The sequence below is a fragment of the Pygocentrus nattereri genome, chromosome 15, assembly GCF_015220715.1.
Source record: "Pygocentrus nattereri isolate fPygNat1 chromosome 15, fPygNat1.pri, whole genome shotgun sequence".
NCBI lineage: Eukaryota > Metazoa > Chordata > Actinopteri > Characiformes > Serrasalmidae > Pygocentrus > Pygocentrus nattereri.
In genome coordinates, this window is record NC_051225.1 from 3,098,186 (window position 1) to 3,118,788 (window position 20,603).

Here is a 20,603-nt window from a genome sequence, read left to right on the forward strand (position 1 = left end):
GTTTAGCTGCAAACATGGTTTAAAGATCTGGCAAAACAAAAAAAAAATTAATTCTAACTCACCATAAATGTAATATAACGCAAGTACAGTAGACTAATAAATTAGTCTACAACAATAACAGGCTAATAACCAAAAGCCAACAGTTCAGGTCTGAATGTATTGTAATTATCTGCCTAAGTAAAAAAGAACTGATAAGATTAGATCTAAAGATAAATCAGCAAAAAGAATTTGCAGCATCAATCAGAGTGTTAAGCTACAATAACATTACAAGTCTCATTGCTCAAATCCGATCTCTCCGACTCGATGGTTCTCACTCGTTTAGCTAAGTGATTCAAATCGGTCATTAAATGTGATGAACCGGCTCCTGAACTGACCCTCATGAGCTCCTCCTCCTCAGTAACGTCACGTGACTGAATCACTGCATCATCAGCACAAACTAACGAGCAGAACGAGCTTCGCTGAGAAGATCATTAACTCTGATCAGCTCTCAGCTTCATTATTAGAGCCAGACGAGGAGATGAGCTGCTTTTCCACCGTTTACAGGCTTTAACGTCTGTTTGGCGCTGTTGCCATGGTAACGCTGAATGACGGCACACGTGCAGCAGAAAAAAAGCCCATGAACTCCGATCTGAGGGTCACATTAAGGTCACAAGGCCACAAATCAGATACGTATCTGATCTAGGACCACATGTGAAAGTGGCTCAGGTTGGATTTTGAAAAGATCAGATGTAATATAAAAAATATATATATATATAAAAAAATAAATAAATGCCCATCCTCACCTGTGCCGTCTCCTGGATGTACAGGGAAGCGCCGCTGGGCACCGTGTTGTGCTTTTTCAGCTTCTTCTGCTGCTGCTCCAGCTTCTCCTTCTCCTTCTCTACAGCTCGTGTGGACTCCCTCAGCCTCTCCAGGTCCTGCTGGTAGGTCTGCCTCTGCCTCTCCAGCTCCTGCCTCTCCTCTGCCAGCCGAGCCTCTAGCCTCCTGCACTCCTCCTCTCTCTCCTGCAGCTTCTGCTCGGCTGTCTCGGCCTGCCGCCGCTGCCTATCGCGTTCACGCTCCCACCTCGTCTGCTCTTGGCGGTGCTGCACCTGCAGACGCTGGAAGTTGGCCAGCTCCTCGCGCTGTTTCTCCAGGTTCCTTTGCTTCTCCTGTTCCAGCAGTACGTTGGTTCCACGCGGCCGGCCGGGCCGGTCCCGTTCCGCCGAGAACAAAGACGTTCTCTGAAGCTCAATCTGACTGTCCTGCTGCGAGATGATGGACTGTGCAAAGTTTAGAGAGACAAAAAGAAGGGAAAAAAGCAAACAGTGGACATTAGGGCTACACGGCCAGTATGGTATGATTAGGGTTGAACAATTTGGGAAAAATACCTAATTGCGATTTTTTTGATCGATACTGCGACTGTGATTTAAACAGCGATTATTCTATGTAAATTGTCCGGCCCTGTTATTTTGTCCAAGAAAACCAGAACAACCACCTTTTCTGGCTTGAGACTTGAACACTGAACATGCCAGACTGCCAGTTAGTTGTGGTTGAGATGTCGCAGTATATAATTGGTTGCTTTTAATAGGTCTAGGTCATCTACAGGGAGTTTGTGAGCTTTGATATTAGGTTAAATGTTCCTCACTTAAAACACTGCTAATGAAAAATGGCTATAAATAACATTGCAGCTCTTGCGATTTGAAAATTGCACATTTCGATATATAAATGATGCATCTTTCAGCCCTAGGTATGATGGACAGTGCCACTATCCAGAAACTGTGTTTAAAAATTCAGACTATAAATTCATTAATCAATAATTCCAACATTTTAATGGGCCCATATAAAAGAAAATCAAATTTATTTTAATTTTCTTTTAAACAAAGGGCTACGACATGGTAAGCAATCACTGTTATAGCAATCACTGCCAATACACACTGTTATAGGAGCCCAACATCGTGCAGGACACTTGGCATTTGCCAGAGAACACCAGGATTGGCAAATTGGCCACTGGTGCCCTGTGATCTTCACAGATGAAAGCAGGTTCACACTGAGCACATGTGACAGACGTCACAGAGTCTGGAGACGCCGTGGAGAGCGATCTGCTGCCTGCAACATCCTTCAGCATGACCGGTTTGGCAGTGGGTCAGTAATGGTGTGGGGTGGCATTTCTTTGGAGGGCCGCACAGCCTTCCATGTGCTCGCCAGAGGTAGCCTGACTGCCATTAGGTACCGAGATGAGATCCTCAGACCCCTTGTGAGACCATATGCTGGTGTGGTTGGCCCTGGGTTCCTCCTAATGCAGGACAATGCTAGACCTCATGTGGCTGGAGTGTGTCAGCAGTTCCTGCAAGATGAAGGCATTGAAGCTCTGGACCGGCCCGCCCGTTCCCCAGACCTGAATCTGATTGAGCACATCTGGGACATCATGTCTCGCTCCATCCACCAACGCCACGTTGCACCACAGACTGTCCAGGAGTTGGCGGATGCTTTAGTCCAGGTCTGGGAGGAGATCCCTCAGGAGACCATCCGCCACCTCATCAGGAGCTGCCCAGGCGTTGTAGGGAGGTCATACAGGCACGTGGAGGCTGGACACAACACTGATCCTCATTTTGACTTGTTTTAAGGACATTACATCAAAGTTGGATCAGCCTGTCGTGTGTTTTTCCTCTTTAATTTTGTGTGTGACTCCAAATCCAGGCCTCCACTGGTTAATAAATTTGATTTCCATTGATGATTTTTGTGATTTTGTTGTCGGCACATTCAACTTTGTACAGAACAAAGTATTCAATGAGAATTTCAATGATTCAGATCTAGGATGTGTTATTTGAGTGTTCCCTTTATTTTTTTGAGCGGTCTATTACTCAAAAACTAAGCTAAAACACTTCCTTTTCAGAGAATAGAAATAGAACTAAATCTTAAAACACCTATAAACCAAAAAAAAATTTAAATACTAAATAAAAAAAAAAAAAAAAAAAAAAAAATTTAACATTTCAACTTATAATAACCCAGATACTGGAGACACATCAGTTTGTTGTGGCCTTGTTCAGTAGTGCTGATGCACCATGAGGGATGGATGAGGTCATGTTAGTTTACCTGCAGACTGTAGAGACGCTGAGCGAGCAGCAACACCCGATCAAAGAACTGGAAAAACAGGAAAAAGAAGACAATGTAAACACCTGGATCACACCACAGATACATCAGCTTCACTAAAACCCATTTTGTTACAAATTGGAACGATAATGTGGTGCCAGTCAATGCGGATTCCTAAAGGATCATGGGTTTAACTGACTGACTGATTTTGTTTTCCTAAGAAACACCCAGGAGGGAGACCGTTACGAAATTAATATGCATGACAATGATTTCTGTCTCAGTTCATAATCCGGTGGAAACACGCTTGCTTTCACCCCTTAGGGAACTGCAATAAAAGATCAGTCCATGGGTGTGTGTTACAGTAATAAGCATTAAGGATAATGTCCTGCTCATCAACTGCTCTAATACTCTCACCTCAGCCTCTGGAAACTTGGAGTTCAACCAGATTGTGTTCCAGCTGGGAGAGGAAGTGTCATCCTGAGAGAGAGAGAGAGAGAGAGAGAGAGAGAGAGAGAGAGAGAGAGAGAGAGAGAGAGAGAGAGAGAGAGAGAGAGAGAGAGAGAGAGAGAGAGAGAGAGAGAGAGAGAGAGAGAGAGAGAGAGAGAGAGAGAGAATGAGAGAATATGTCTTACCATATTTTAAAAACTTTCAAAGGAAAGCGTGACGAGAGGGAGAATGAGACAGAAGTATAGAAGAGAGAGAAGGGACATGAAAAAATGAAAACGGAAAAAGAAAGAAACAGAGAGTGAGATAAAAAGACAGACAGGTAGGGAGCGGTAGAAAAAGAAGAATAAAAGAAAGAAAAAGAAAAAGAGACAGGAGACAACAGGAAATAGAGGGAGGTGGAGTAAGAGCAAGTCATAGATAGATAGATAGATAGATAGATAGATAGATAGATAGATAGATAGATAGATAGAGCGTGATAGACAGACAGACAGTTAGCCAGATGGATAGACAGAGGATGGACAGACAGATAGAGAGATAGACAGAGCGTGAGGGATGAATGAGCAAGACAGTGAGAGAGAGGGTGACCGATCGATTAATAGACAGACGGACAGATAGAGAGACAGACAGACCGACCATGAGGGATGAATGAACAAGACTGATAGAGCGTGGCAGATGGATAGACAGACAGACAGAGACAGACAGACAGACACAGACAGACGGAGGGAAAGATAGATGGACAGATCGAGAGAGAGTGTGATAGACAGACAGACAGAGCGTGACGGATATAGACAGACGGACAGCTCGAGAGTTGGGGTGAGAGAGACGATGAGTGAGTGATTGACAGTGATGCTCATCATCTGATGGGTATTTACTGATCACCCCTGAAGGGTTGAGGGGGAAGTTCTCTCACCATGTCCTCCAGCCCCTGACCGGCGCAGATCTCTTTGAGCTGGGGGTCAGAGCTGGCGCGCTGATTTCTGTCTCTGGACTTTCCTGATCCACTCGAGAGCTTCTTTACACTGCCATCTATTTAACACACACAAACAATTACTAAGCCCCTTATCCTCCTGGGGGGCAAACATACAGAATTATACCGAAACATACAAACATCTTCTCATTCTGATCAGTCAGTCAGTATTACGGCACTTAAATTCTGCTCCATAAGACTGACAATCATACAATAAACATAACATGGCAGACATAAGCTGTCATAGATTTCGCTCAGTGTCATGTTACTGTTACCATTAATTGTCACAACAAATGTCACCTTTAATGTACTCACAAAACCTAGAACGTGACATAAGCGGTCGATCATGGAAACAAGACGCCGTTACATTACAGAACAAAATCGGTTATGACAACTCATGAGAGCATGACATCTTCCATGTTTATGACATGGTTATGTCAGTGATACGCAGCAGGATTTCAGTGTTACCCAAAAAACATCAACTCCAAAATAGTAACCTAGTAACAGAAGGTAAAAACCCATTGATGCAATGAGATCTTATTCTAAAAACAGGACCGTTTCTATTGGTCCATTCAGTGTGAAGTGTGCACACAACACTAAAGAGCAGCTGGCATTTTCAAATGGTGTAAAAAATGTGTAATATTATCACATAACAGTGATATTCAAATCACACAGAGAATGCCATTAGAGAGACAACATGCAAGACAACAGGATTTCAATGGACCACAAGTTAGACAGATGTGAAGTGAAGTAAACGGAGAATTAAATGGTCCGTTAGCTCTTACTCTTCTGTAGCATAGGGGGGTTTCTGTCGTAGCCCCCAAACGTGTCCGCTCTTTTGGGCAGCATGCCGGACCCTGAGCCTGGGTTCTGGTTTTCCTCAGAGTGTGGAGAAGCTCCTCTCACACCAGAGGCCAGCAGGTTCTGCAGGTTCTCAACTAGAGAGAACAATGTAGGAGAAACTTGAAAAATCTGTACATGCAGAGTGCATTTGCTAAATTTCTGTTGGGATCAATAAAGCATCCATCCATCCATCCATCCATCCATCCATCCATCCATCCATCCATCCATCCATCCATCCATCCATCCATCCATCCATCCATCCATCCATCCATCCATCCATCCATCCATCCATCCATCCATCCATCCATCCATCCATCCATCCATCCATCCATCCATCCATCCATCCATCCATCCATCCATCCAGGATTACAGGGTCTTGTATTCTGGGCCAAAATGATGAAGATTAGCGTTTACCCTCATCTAATGCTCTGAATTCAATTCATGAAGACTTTCCTAATTAGTTACTGATTAGTTCCAACCAGGTGTGTTTAATGAGGTGTCGTGCTGAAGTCTGCAGTACTTTGGCCCACAAGGACTGGAGCCTGACACACGCGTTAAAGGGAAATTAATTCTGTCGAATTCTTGAAAATTTCTGCATAATGAAACGGTTAAGATTAGTGCTGGACGATTTTTACGATTAATTCGAATGAACTTTTTCACACGATGTTAGAAATGTGACAACCGAGACTGTACAAGTTTACGTTGCTTACACTTTAATGAAATACCAACAAAAACTATAAAAATTTTCAAGACGTACGAAAAACCACACTGACCTCAGCATACATACATACATACATACATACATCAATCAAGAACAGTTAATACATATGAAAATAATCAAGAATTCACTTATTTTGCAATATCGCCCAGCCCTAGTTTAGATGTTAAAGTCATTTAGAGTGGCTTGATGTGAAGTGCTCTGTTCTCGAGTCAGAACTGGTGGTGGTGATAGGAACCAGATCTCTCAATGGTTTAACACCTCTAAAAGCTCCCACACAGGAAATAGTTATGAATACACTGCCTGATGTCGGAGATATTGTTTCAGAAGGAGATTTTGGTCTAAAGTGTTTTTATCTTTGGGTTTTAAATCCGTTCTATGCTGAGAGGTACATGTAGAAACAGCAAAACTATTTTTTTTTTCTTTCAGATTTTCCAGATTTTACCATCATCAACATTCCATATAAACTCAGAAGACTCGTGTGGGTTCACTGGTGGTACTGGATAGTCAATAAAATGTCTATATGTGTGTTGTAGTCATGGCGACGCCTGGTTCCCATCACCACCACTGTAAAGACGTCTGAACCGTTTCACACCAAACCCTCTGAATCTCTCCGTTTACATCTCAACCATTGAATCCCATATCAGTTCAAATATATTCATTAGATCAGGGTAGATCATTTTTCATTTCATTACTGAACTACCTTCAATAATGGCTCCCTTAAGCAGCTGCTCCCCCTGCTGGAGGTCCGAGGCGTCTCCACGGAGCAGCAGGCGAGAGCGAGATCCAACGTCCTCCACGCCAGACACAGACTCAGCCAGCTCAGCAAACAACTGCAGCTTCTCCGTCAGAGCCTGAGTGATCTGGGCATCCTTCACAGTAAGGCGCTCTGAAAGGAGCAAGTGGAAGAGAAAAGGATAAACAGATAAATTACGAGGGTGCTTTTCTCTTTAAAGCACTAATTAACAACATCAACGATTTTCATTAACTTTTCATAATATGTAATGACAGGCTGGGGTTAGAAGATACACCGATCAGGCGTAACATTCTGACCACCTCCCTGTTTCTACGCTCACTGTCCATCTTATCAGCTCCACTTACTGTATAGCTGCACTCTGTAGTTCTACAGTTACAGACTGTAGTCCATCTGTTTCTCTGATACTCTGTTACCCTGTTCTTCAGTGGTCAGGACCCCCATGGACCCTCACAGAGCAGGTACTGTTTTGGGTGGTGGATCATTCTCAGGACTGCAGTTTTTAAACACCTCAGTGTCGCTGCTGGACTGAGAATAGTCCACCAACCAAAAATATCCAGCCAACAGTGTCCTGTGACCACTGATGAAGGACTAGAGGATGACCAACACAAACTGTGCAGCAGCAGATGAGCTGTCGTCTCTGACTTTACATCTACAAGGTGGACCGACAAGGTAGGAGTGTCTAATAGAGTGGACAGTAAAAGTTGCTGAACTTGTGCTCCCTCTAGTGGTAAAAAACCCTCCAAACATAGCATCACACATCCAGTAGTCTTTACCTTGGATGCCTCTGAACCGCTGAGCTCTCGCTTCTCCTTCTTCCTCACTGAACAGCCTCTCCTCTGTGTGTGGGCAGCTGCAGGTGAGAAAGGACACAGTCATAAAAACAATCATAAAACGTTCACAAATACATGCTATTTTCCATTTTATATCTTGTTGGCTCAGTGGAAGATGTATGCCAAATAAGATACAAGCAAACAAATAAAGTTACAAATAAATAAAGTTACAAATAAATAAAGTTACAAATAAATAAAGTTACAAATAAATAAAGTTCTGTTTTAGTAAAAAAAATAAAAAATAAAAAAATAATTTTAAAAGGAACACCTGTTTAGAAAACAGACATGTAATAAAGAAGGAAATATAAATGAAAAAGCCTGTAGTACAAACATTTAATGAAAAGATAAATAAATAAAATACATAAATAATCAAGAGATGAACAACGTTTGCTGTTTAAACTGCAGGGAGGAAGAGCTCTCCCTCATTGTGGAGACGTGTAAGCGCAGATGCCAGAATAAGCTGAAAAATCATGTTCTGTGTGTTACAAGAACCAAACGCTACAATCTGCTTATGCTGTTAGCAGATTTTAACAGTGATTTCAAACATGTTTTTCAAAATTAACTTCAGGTTTGAGTGGACAGACTTTCCTATAATGACTTTGGTTTTTGCTCCATGTTGCAGAACTAAAGACTTTTGGTCCTGAGGTTCAGCTCCAGCACCGTACCTGTCCACGGCCTGGCGGATGCACGTTATCCAGCTGTTGCGCTCCTCTTTGGAGGACGTGTGGATCTCATACATTTCCGGCTCGGTGGAGGAGGCGCAGATGAGGAACATGGCCTTCTCCTCATGAGCCACCTCCCTCACAATCAGCTTCTGAAGAGAGATCACTGACGGCTTACCGTCCTGAAAATAGGGAGCAAATCAAACCAGGACATTCAGAAAGGACAAAAACTTTCCTGAACGATTCAGTTCATCTAACTGTGGAATAATGGTAGCCATAGAATTCACATCATCAGCAGCTAAAAAGTTCCAAAAAGGGACAGGGGCATGTTTATCACTGTGCTTCATCACCTCTTCCTTTAAAAGCACCCTGTAAGTGTTTGTGTTCTTGTTTGATATGGGATTTCAGCTGCTCAACAGTTCCAGGTCTCATTTGTTGCATAACCCTTTAAATGTTTTCAGTGGTGACCTGTCTGGACTGCAAGCAGGTCAGTTTAGCACCCAGACTCTTGGAATACAGAGCAATGCTGCTGTAATACATAGCCCTGATAGCTACATACGTAGCCCTAACACTACGCCCTACCCCTCTATCTCAACAAAAATTGGGACACCCAACCCCTAGACGTGAACACGCAAAACAGAGGACTAAGGGCTCAGTGGCAGGGGCAAGGGGTGAAATGGGACTGGGCCAAAATGAACTTACCACAGCAGAAAACACGTATCTCTGATCCTTCTCTTGTAAAAGCAACAGTACATCTGTGAGCAGCACAGCTAGAATATCTGCAATGGAGCCAGAAACACACATGAAGCATATTCATTATGTTAGCCAAACAAGTTTCATCAAAGTGATGGGTAATTATCCCTGCTAATCTGTGGTTAATAAATAAATTATTATATATAAACGTACATATACATTACACATCAAATCAGCAGCTTTTACTTGCTTCACTGGAGGACACCAGTGCGGCAGGAGGCGTCACAGTGATGGTGAAAGCTATAAATGCAGCCCGAGTGTGGAATACCGCCCAAGACACTGAGCTTTTTATCTGATGAAGGAAATTGCTTGTGAAGGCTCATGTCTGCGTTCTCTTTCCTTTCGTAAGCAGAGTGGGGTTCTGTTTCCTCATCTATACCACATCTCAGCCTGATTTCTGGCCTTGAGCAAGAAAATATTACCTACATTTTGGCAGTAGGCATGAAAGCAGACACAAATTCCCCAAATACAGCTCTCTGATCAGCATCCGGCTGATACCAGTCAAGCTTTTAATGCAACATCCAACACTGTACACGCAATTTTTCCTGATGCTTCCCCAGGAACTGTTTTTCACTGACCACCCATCCCCAGACCCCGTTTGACAGCTATAGCTGATCAGCCAAGACATGTTTGGTGTCTGAGGTTTGCTTCTTTACTTTTACACTGGAGCTACGAGTAGCTAACAAGTGATTAAAGCCAACAGTCCACCAGTCTGTACTGCGTAACTTGTCCAAAAGAATGTCCAAGAAGCAATTTATCACCACCCACCCCCAAATCTTCTGTGATAAGAAGCTTTAGTTACTTATTCTCCAGCTTCTTGTTTCGAATTTTCCCATTCCACCTTAAATGGAGCGGCAGCTACATTATGGCACTTCAGGCGTGAGAAACGTTGGACTATTTAAGGTGGAACGGGAAATTTAGCTAGCCAGCTACCAGGCTAACTGGCGGGGTTCCACACTTTGATTGGCCTCAAAGCTCCAGTTGAAAAGTTAAGAAGCCCACCCCAGACGCCAAGCGGGTCTCGACTGACCACCTACGACCACCTTTGAGGTGAGAGGGAAACCTTTCCTTTCGCTTTAACTAAACGCACTGCGACTCGTACCCTTCAGTCTGCCAGACGCGGCCTTCCAGTTGACCATGCCTTCGTGCAGCAGCCTTCGCTTGCCCTGCGCGAGGTCCTCCTTCCGAAATATTCGCCCGTCTTTGATCTTGCCGAGCGATCTGGCCTCCATCTTGGAGGCGATCTCCTTGAGGCGCGTCTCCTTCTCGTAGAGGCTCACCTGAGAGTCCACCTTCACGATGGTGTCTTTAATCAGATCCAGGGCCTGGCTCAGCTCCGCATGCTCCTCAGTGCCAGCTGTGGGAAAATACACGATGGAGGGAGGTGATACTGATTACTCTAAAAGCCCAAAACATCTTTACCAACTGGAAAGAACGAAGGAAAGCAAAACAGTCCTTTCAGACTTAAAATAATAAGTATAAAGTACTAAACGGTATTTCCAATTCACTTCCAAGTCATTACCAAATGACAACTCTTCAACATGATTCTGAATTCAGAAAGAACTGCAGTCTTTTAGGAGGAAACTGGACATTTTAATTGAACATTTTAGGTGGAATTCATATGTAACATGTACTCAAATCCAACCTTCTGTGTACTGAAGCAGTCGCTCCACAAGGACGGGGTACTTAGTGATGCGCTGCGTCACGAGGAGAATGCACTCTGGAACACCAAGCCGCCGCACTATAGACAAATTGCTTATTTTCTGAAATACAAAGTAAAGCAACACTGAAAAACTGGCAAAAGCCCAGCGATAACACAAAGCTAAAGTAAGCACCATCCGAACACTGAATAATGAAACAAATACTAACATAAACGAATACAAACAAAAGTATCCAACAGATCAGGCGTAACATTCTGACCACATCCTCGTTTCTACGCTCACTGTCCACTTTATCAGCTCCACTTACTGTATAGCTGCACTCTGTAGTTCTACAGTTACAGACTGTAGTCCATCTGTTTCTCTGGTACTCTGTGACCCCCTTTTACCCTCAGTGGTCAGGACCCCAGGTGGTGGATCATTCTCAGCACTGCACTACATTGACGTGGTGGTGGTGTGTGTTGTGCTGGTACAAGTGGATCAGACACAGCAGTGCTGCTGGAGTTTTTAAACACTGTGTCCACTCACTGTCCACTCCATAAGACACTCCTACCCTGTTGGTCCACCTTGTAGATGTAAACGTCAGAGACGACAGCTCATCTGCTGCTGCTCAGTTTGTTTTGGTCATCCTCTAGTCCTTCATCAGTGGTCACAGGACGCTGCTCACAGGACGCTGCCCACAGGACACTGATGACTGGATATTTTTGGTTGGTGGACTGTTCTCTGTTTAAAAACTCCGGCAGCACTGCTGTGTTTGATCCACTCAGACCAGCACAACACACACTAACACACCACCACCACGTCAGTGTTACTGCAGTGCTGAGAATGACCCACCACCCAAATAGTACCTGCTCTGTGAGGGTCCATGGGGGTCCTGACCACTGAAGAACAGGGTAACAGAGTATCAGAGAAACAGATGGACTACAGTCTGTAACTGTAGAACTACAGAGTGCAGCTATACAGTAAGTGGAGCTGATAAAGTGGACTGTGAGTGTAGTGGTTATGTTGCCTGATCGGTGTATATAAAAACTAACATCTACCAAATATAAATCACATTTTGTGGTGTGTCTGTACCCTCATTAGGTTCTGGAACTTCTTGTTGCTCTGTAGTTGCTCTTTATAGAAGTTGACGGCTTCTGTGTGGCGGCTGCAGAAAGCGCTGTAACTTTCCTTCATCCGTTCCCCGCGTTCCCCCGAAAACTACACAAAAGAAGCAGAAAACTGTGTCAGATCTTACTTGCAGACCTGAGATGATACAGTTATGTACTAACCTTTTCTTTTCGTTTTTCCCCCTTCATCCTGCTTATTAATCAGCTATTAATCTTAAGACACATTACTGAGGAACGCCAGATACTAATAGCGTCATACCTGCTGATGCTGAAACATTAACATCAAGTATCAGTTTAAAACATTCATGTCTAAACATCCGTCCAATGGTGTTAGACTCTCAAACTCAGAGTCAACCGGTGTGTTATAAACGCTCTTCGTCATGTTCCTCATAACGTTCATATTCCATAAGCTCCATTCAGAAGCTGGGCGTCGTGTGAGGCTGTAGCTCTTCTCTCCAGTCTAATAGACGGTGACGTCATTTTAAACCCTTATAATAAAAGAAGCTGAACTTTGTTTTTCTACTGAAAGTCGACCCGTTTTTCCCCAAATCTGGGCTCTAAACTATAAACAGACGGCGTCTCTTCAGTGATCTGCTCTGGAAACATCACTTTTAGAGAACAACACAAAGAGCGGCGGATTTTTGGGATTTCAGCAGTAAATTGTGAGCGTGTAGTGATGTGGAGATCATAAAACACATTTGAGCGGAGCTTTCACAAAAAAACAAATAAATAAATAAAATAAAAATGTATTTCATGCAGTTACTGAATAACTTGCCTTACAATTTGGTCACATAAATTCAGATGGACAAACCAAAACATACCCTGGACAATAGGTCCAATGTTGCAGTCCAATGAAAACCACGCATCTCGAATTTTGTAGATTTGTAATTTTTCGACATCATTTCAACGCACCAGCTGTCCTTTACGCTGCGTAACAATTTCATGACGCACGGACTTGGAATCACTTGGAATCTCTTCACATTAACTTGCAGTGAAGGGTGAGCGACTTTGCCTGTAAAGTTTCTATTTTGCAGAAACCTGTTTTTCTTTGGACAGCAACAACATAAACCCTAAAAGTTTCAGAAGTTAAATGAAACTATTCGCTTGACTTGCCTAGATGTAACCTGGAAAATGATTTGAGAACAAAATGTTGCTCGTTTATGCACTTACAAATGTAAAAGCTCATATAATGAACACAGTCACATTCAGACTGTAAGAAATCCCCACATTTTTTTTTAGGTTAGCTAATAACTCTTAATAACTAATAATTTTCCTCCTGTTCCTGATTACTTTAAATAAAAATCTCTGTAGTTTGTTGAACTTTTTTATATGCCAATACTGTTTAGATGTTCTGGTGTGTATTGTCCAATTCCATCAGCTACTTTACAGCCTCTCTGTAACTGCTCTCAAGTCTCTTCTTTGATCCATGTAGCTGTTCAGTGTAGAAGTACTGATAACATCCATCATATATGCAGGAAAACGTTTTGTGGTGAAATTTATTACAATAATATAATATATCGCCACGTGTCCCACCGCTACTAAGCATCCAGACTGTACCTGTTCAGCCAGGATATCTGCCACTCTGTTGATGGTGTAGTTGCGATCGCTGCCCAGCTGTAGAGCCTCTTGCCGGCGCTCTTTCAGGCGGGACAGGAAGCCGTTGTGCAGCTCCAGAAGGCTATCCAGACGCGGGAACAGGCAGTCCAGCCTCCTGTCGTCCAGCTGCAGCGTCTCACGCAGCTCGTACACATAAACGCGCAGCATTATCTTCAGGGTGCGCACGTGGTGCATCTCCGTCTGGATCAGCTCTGAAATGTTCACGTTTATTTATTTATTTATCAGATGACCATGCAGAGTATGGTATTGAATGGTAAGGCTAATATTTGTGCTCCCAGGAAAACAGGCCAATGAATCAGGCACTGACTAGCACAATAACTGGTGTCAATTTTTTAAAATTTTAATTGCATATTTTATTGAAATAATTGTAAATAAAGTTAACACATGCCCTAATGAGCACACCTCTGTATATTTTCATGCACAATTACTGTTTGTTTACTGAATTTAACATAAAATAAAATGTGTTACTGTTTGTTTACTGAATTTAACATAAAATAATGAGTCCGGTGCAAAAAAAAGAAAAAAAAAAAAACAGCAAATTAACAGAAACTGTGCAGTAAAATGTAAAGACAATGCCATATTTAAGTGTGTTCTCCGTAGAGGATGGGTTAACTTATTTTCATTTTTAAAAAAAACAAAACAAACAAAAAAACTAGATCAACAAGGCAAGAAATTTGATCAGTGTTTCTGATGCTCACCACTGACTGCACCCCTCAGCCATGCGGGGGAACGGCACAAAAGCCAGACTAACATTTACACATCTAACACAACTTGAGCGGTTCTTCCACTGCACGGTACCAGCTTGACTCAGCTCGACTCTACTCACCTTTTTCGGTTCCAAGTGAGCTGAGCTGATATAAAAAGGCTACAGATCATCTCTCCGCCTGAACTCTGATGTAGTTTTTCCCCCAAACACACTTTTTTTCCAGCAGTCATCAGCAGCAGGACCCCCATGGACCCTCACAGAGCAGGTACTGTTTGAGTGGTGGGTCATTCTCAACACTGCAGTAACACTGACGTGGTGGTGGTGTGCCAGTGTGTGTTGCACTGGTACGAGTGGATCAGACACAGCAGTTCTGAGAATGATCCACCACCCAAATAGTACCTGCTCTGTGAGGGTGCATGGGGGTCCTGACCACTGAAGACCAGGGTAACAGAGTATCAGAGAAACAGATGGACTACAGTCTGTAACTGTAGAACTACAGAGTGCAGCTATACAGTAAGTGGAGCTGATAAAGTGGACAATGAGTGCAGAAACAAGGAGGTGGTCAGAACGTTAGGCCTGATTGGTGTATAACAGTCAGACCTACTGGACCAAAGATAAGCCAGAATGGAGTATCATAGAGAAACAGCTGACCACTTAGAAATGCTCACTCGAGGTGAAAACAATATTCACCCAATAATGAAATCTTAACCATAACCAAGCTAGAGGGGCGCGTATAAACAATCAATACACATGAACGAGTGGAGCAAACTCAACACGTCTCACCGGCAGCGTAATTCACAGAGCGATAAGACGTGAGAAAGGTGCGTCAGGCGGGGCTCTGAGATAAGGCACAGCAAACACTCTCACCGTATAGAACATCCTGCCTCTTGATCATGTCTTTGGAATGTTTCTTTAGAAACTGTTGCTCCACAGCCAAACTCCACGACTCCACCTCGAAATCCTGAGCCATTCCCTCCAGCTCCTGTCGAACACTGGAGTAGTACCCATCTGAGGACAAACATGCACATAACACACACATAAATAAACAAGTACACATACACACTGATAGGAATAAAGGTTCTGTGTACGTAAATGTTCCGTACATTGAGGTACAAACAGCGTAAAAATCTCCCCTCAAAAGGTACAGCAGTAAATTGTACACCTTAAAAACCCTTAAAATCCCAGGCTTATTATACATGAACACTACAGGGACATTAATACAAGCGGCTTGAGCTCTTAATGATGGTTCTTCGATTGCTTTTATCAAAGGAAATGGTTCTATGTAGAACACTCAAAGAACCATCTGCATGATGAAACGGGTCTCTGCATGGTCAAATGGCTCGTCAGATTTGATGGAGAATGCGCGGCATATGGTTCTAGAAAGGCATCAAAAAGGGTTCTTCTTTTACAAGCCTGATATTCTAACAACAGCAGAACCCTCTGTGGTGCTACACAGAATCCTTTTCAAAAACCATCTACAAAGTGGAAAAGCAGGTGGAAAACTGTATGAATTAGATGAATTACCTGCACTCCGCCTCCATCCCAAGAGAATTCCCTACAGAACGTTTTCTCACCTTCGACAATGACGGAGTCTGCAGTAGACGGAGCGAGAGACACGGCATCCTCTGCATGGCGTTTTATCCTGAATGCATCCACTTCATCCATCTCCCCTGCAATAGAGCTGCAGAACACAGAACAGTTCTCAAAGTTCTGCACAAATGGTCGGTTTATTCTACACGAACGCAAAACCACATAAATATAAAAGTTTAAAGCTAAGCAGTTTCATCAAATTCCACGTTTTGCTGATTTTCAAAGTGAAAATAAGCTTAAAACTCCTCTACAGAGGACCACTGGTGCACAGTAACTGAGTACCTGAGTAAATGTAATTAGTTTCTGTACTTTAGTATTTTTGGTGTATCTGTACTGAAGTTTCTCCGTTCTGGGCGACTTTTTCCTTTCACTCCACTACATTTCAGAGTCTAATATCGACTTTTTCCTCCTACATTTTGAGAAATCTGTCGTTCCTTTTGGTTTCTGTGTGTATAAAAACGTAACATGTCAAAACGAAAGAAGCGCAAAGCCAGAGCACCAATCAGGGCCCAGCGGTCACTTTGTTTAGAGCTGGTTTTGACCTGTTGGTCATACCGACCCAGTGCAGCACGCGGTTCAACGTCAGCGCAGCAGCGTAAAACTTTGGGAGAGTCTGTTCAACATAAATGATGAACTAACCTAACTTTGTGTAAATAGAGCTCAATATAGAAATCTGTCCACATATGCAGTCGAGACTGACACGGCTTTTTTCTGAATTTCTACAAACACCATTTCATTTTATAGTAAATGAGTTTGGGCTGGTTTATGTTTATGAACAGACGCCTACAGATCAACATAGTAAAGGAGCTCATCTGTGATCCTGAGTTTAAAGCCAGTTTTTATTCAACTTAAACTTGGAACTAAGTTGTAAATAAATCTGAAACTGAAACTTTGCTTGTGTGTAAAAAGTGATTTCAGAGCCACTCGGTTCTCCCTGATGGAAACTGTTTACCTTCAGTGTTTTGTGCTTCTGATCATTTTAATAGACGTCAGCGTCACTAATTAATGACGTTCTATTAAAAGACTGGTTTACCAAGAGAGACGCTGGAGGACTTTCACCTGAAATGAGTTCATGAAGCCAGTCTGGTTATAAAAATGATAACAGGACATCAGAGCCAGAATTACTCTTTTAGTACTTTTACTTTATACTTAAGTACATTTGAAGGGAAATACTTTAGTATGGCTAAAGGGGGAAACTGCATGTTGGATTTTTCACCAGACTTATTTATCACTTATTTTTTGGGTGAAACAGCCCTTTAATATACAACCAGTTCCAGTTCCACCAGAACACCAAACAAACAATTTCTCATCTGTTACGACACACAAAACATGTTAAATCCAGTCTAAATGAGCATAAGCGATGCTGACCTGGAGCTGCTGGTGTGGCTGAGCGGCTGGGTACTGCTGGGGGCGGCGGGCTGGGCGCTGGGTCCGCGGGACAGGACGGTCATACCTGGAGCACAGCGGCCAGAGCGGCTGGAGCCATCGGCAGCTGGAGCGAGCGCGTGCGGAGGGATGAAGCAGGGATCCCTGGGGGCTGCAGGGAGAACAGAGGGGTCAGAAGAGCGGCAGTAGTGACGGAGCCAGGAGCGCGGGACGGAGCCCAGAAAACGGCAGGTCAGCAGGTCGCGGTGTAAAAGCAGCCGAAATCCCACCCTGTGGGACAGACCCCACGAGGCCGAGGCATGGGCAGATTTCTTCTGAGCTGTACGGTGGCGGCGGATCGCTAAGTCCATGCTCTATCGCTCGGACACGCGCACGAACGCAGCAGCGGGCAGGTGCAGTTACAGACTTCTACGCCAGTGACGCGCCTTATAAAGCGACGAGCAAATTCTGGAAGTAACGCCCTCTTTCACCTCCCTGCTCTCGTCTCCTCTCACGCTGGAGGATGCAACAAGTTGTAGCCGCCGTCTCACAGTGAGATTATCCGGAGCAGAGAGGAATAAAGCACTAGCTGCAGTAATGGGAGCCATGCCGAGTCTCCTGAGGAGGCTAATCAGCAGCATCCCTCTCAAACACACTCATTATTTTTAGGCAGTTGTACGACTGAATGACAGAAAAGCGTGTGCACCATTGCTTACAATACAGTAAAGGGGAATTTCACCCATTTCCCAAAATTTCTGCATAATTAAAGAGTTAAGATGTAAGCAAAGTTGTTTAAAGTGGTTTGGGGTGAAACGCTCCGCTCTAGAGAAACTTAGCAAGCCAGCATCATTCACAGTGGTGGTGATGGGAACCAGACGTCCACCTCTAAAAGCTCCTCGCAGAAAGTTCCTACATGAAATGATTGTGAATATGATGCTTTTGACACTGTTCACTGTTCTGGGCAGTAAATGAAATGGCTGTATCCGTGTTCTGCCGCTCTCGTCCTGCTACTGTACCGATATTTAATTCAGATCATTGCTTTTTATCTTTTTAACACAGTTTTACTTTTCTTGTGTACACAATTAAAAAAAAAAAACAAAAAAAAAAAAACACAACAACATGGTCCGAGGGTTCTTTAGTAAAGAAAACGGTTCTATACAGAAGCATGAACACTCAAAGAACGCATTGCATGATTAAAGGGTTCTTTCGAGTCTTTAAACGGATCTTCAGATTGACAGAGAAGGTGCTACATAAGGTTCTATATATGGTTCTTTTGGATGTACATGGATCTATATAGCACTAAAACGGGTTCTCCTACTGTTACAAGCTTGACGTCGTAACAATAGCAGAACCCTTTTTGGGTGCTATACAGAACCATTTGCAAAAAAGGTTTTACAGCACAGTTTCCATCAACCTGAAGAACCCGTTCACAATGCAAAGAACTCTTTAATCCCCCAACCCGATCTTTGAGTGTTCACGGTTCTATGTAGAACTTCACTCTTTACTAAAGAATCCTTCAAGAACCATCATTTTTAAGTGTGTATGAGATTTGAGACTCTGTAACTAAAATAAAACTCTGCAAGGTTTTCAGATGATCATGATGACACACATGCATACGTTTGAACGGTCCAGCCAAATGACATGTTTCGTTGATTTTCTAAGTGGAAAACAACGCGTCCTCTACAGAGAACATACTTAAACTACATTCTCCTGCTAATATTAGTGGACAATTTCTCTGTCTTTGCATAAAACAAAGTGCCACAACTTTTGCACAGGCCACATTTTGTGTCGTTACTATTTGATATGTTAAATTAAGCGGATAAACAGTAAGACTGAAACCAACTCCACGCAAGGATGCGAATGCAAATGACCACACTACAAACGTTTGGTCCTTCTCTGCAACCTCACCGCACCCTCTTACGTTGCTGTGGTGGGTAGAACACCCAGTACACTCCGAGGGGGGGCGCTAGAGGGTAAATCAGAGAGGGATCTACTGCTATTCCAGCTGCCTCAACAGCTAAACGTAGACAGTAGAGGAGAATGAGCCGCTTTACCTCTTCTCTTGGAATGGAAATGTGATAATGTATGATGTGTTTATGTTTATGTAAGCCATCTTTGCATCAGACTCTGCTGTGGCAGCTGAGAAAGCAGGACAAGAAAGCGGTACAAGACTTGGGCCCAGTCCCATTTCACCCCTTGCCCCCAACACTTAGCCCTACCCCTCAGTTTTGTGTGTTCATGTCTAAGGGTAGGGTTGTTGTTGAGATGGAGGGGTAGGGGGAAGTGTTGGGGCTGCAGGCCCTTCAAACAGAGATTATTCAGAGGCTCACTACAAAAGGGGGGTTATGAGAAAAATCCCAGAATGCCCTGCGAATCATCGGCCAGATGGCCGCTGTGTTGTAAGAACCACTGTAACAGCGTTTTATGGTCATTTCCTTCATAACGCATAAAAATCGCCAGTAATGCGCTGACGTCTCGGTCGCTACCTGGAAATTTCCCGTTCTACCTTAAATGGCGCAGCAGTTACGTTCTGGTACGCGGGGTTGCCTCCCCATTTAAGGTGGAACGGGAAATCGATCATGAAGCTGGCGATTAGAAAGCTCAGTTCGGCTTCATATCACTGAAGAATTCTTGGTGGAGATAATAATTAATTGCCCCCTCTTTGAAGGCGCATGATGCCCTAAATGTATTTAAGCAGTGAGGAGCTGAACTTTCCCCTCCTCTGCTGTCACTGCAGGCGCCTACAGAGCAGTGCTAGCTGTTAATGAAGTGATGTGGTTTTTTTGTTTGTGCTCTTTTTTATTCCGTGGCTCATTTGATTGATCAATGCGTAAAACTGAAGTTGTGAATGAATCGTGAGCGCCGGTGCTTTTCAGTCTCCTTCAGATAAAAGGCAAACGTCAGTGCGATATACCGTTACTGCTATAGTCTGGAGACGAAAACACGTCCTGATTATTTTTCAGGCTATTTTAAAGGCGATTCACCTGTCCTGTCATGTGACACACGTGAGATCACCACGGCTGGAGGCGGCATATTGGAAATGGGCGGAAAACCTCGTCTCGTCTGTTTATGTAAAAGTCGCTGACGACAACTGATGATGTATCTGGTTCTTGAAGGGTCGTCCCATTTCATAGGGGCAAAATTTCAATCACTACTCCTTCTAACGCAGTTTCAAGGGGGAGGGGGTTACACTCGAAAACAAGGGGTAGGGGTAAAAATAAGAAATGGGACTGGGCCTTAGACAGGCCTGGCTGTCTTGTCGGGGACAGTCTTGGGTTGGAGGTTAGGGAACTGGCCCTGTGACCGGAAGGCCGGCAGTTCATAACCCAGCGCCGACAGTCCATGACTGAGGTGTCCTTGAGCGAGACACCCAACCCCCAATTGCTCCCCGGGCGCCGTGGATTGGGCTGCCCACCGCTCCGGGCAAGTGTGCTCACTGCCCCCTTGTGTGTGTGCTCACTAGTGTGTATGTGGTGTTTCACTTCACGGACAGGACGTGAAATTTCCCC

At 43.7% G+C, this 20,603-nt stretch overlaps 1 protein-coding gene across 1 annotated transcript in view; it reads right to left on the bottom strand.

Annotated features, from left to right (window-relative positions):
- Positions 1 to 20,603, bottom strand: part of LOC108430246 (rho guanine nucleotide exchange factor 18) — an 80,330-nt gene that overhangs the window by 17,156 nt on the left and 42,571 nt on the right. Inside the window, exons 13-28 of the mRNA XM_037545549.1 lie at positions 17,098 to 17,266; positions 15,714 to 15,820; positions 15,007 to 15,147; positions 13,374 to 13,624; positions 11,782 to 11,907; positions 10,695 to 10,812; positions 10,152 to 10,406; positions 8,999 to 9,075; positions 8,300 to 8,478; positions 7,578 to 7,654; positions 6,751 to 6,936; positions 5,272 to 5,424; positions 4,430 to 4,545; positions 3,487 to 3,549; positions 3,076 to 3,123; positions 783 to 1,262 (exon numbers count right to left, since the gene is read on the bottom strand). Of these exons, the coding sequence (XP_037401446.1) occupies positions 783 to 1,262; positions 3,076 to 3,123; positions 3,487 to 3,549; positions 4,430 to 4,545; positions 5,272 to 5,424; positions 6,751 to 6,936; positions 7,578 to 7,654; positions 8,300 to 8,478; positions 8,999 to 9,075; positions 10,152 to 10,406; positions 10,695 to 10,812; positions 11,782 to 11,907; positions 13,374 to 13,624; positions 15,007 to 15,147; positions 15,714 to 15,820; positions 17,098 to 17,266 (2,546 nt within the window). The remainder of the gene's footprint in view (positions 1 to 782; positions 1,263 to 3,075; positions 3,124 to 3,486; positions 3,550 to 4,429; positions 4,546 to 5,271; positions 5,425 to 6,750; positions 6,937 to 7,577; positions 7,655 to 8,299; positions 8,479 to 8,998; positions 9,076 to 10,151; positions 10,407 to 10,694; positions 10,813 to 11,781; positions 11,908 to 13,373; positions 13,625 to 15,006; positions 15,148 to 15,713; positions 15,821 to 17,097; positions 17,267 to 20,603) is intronic.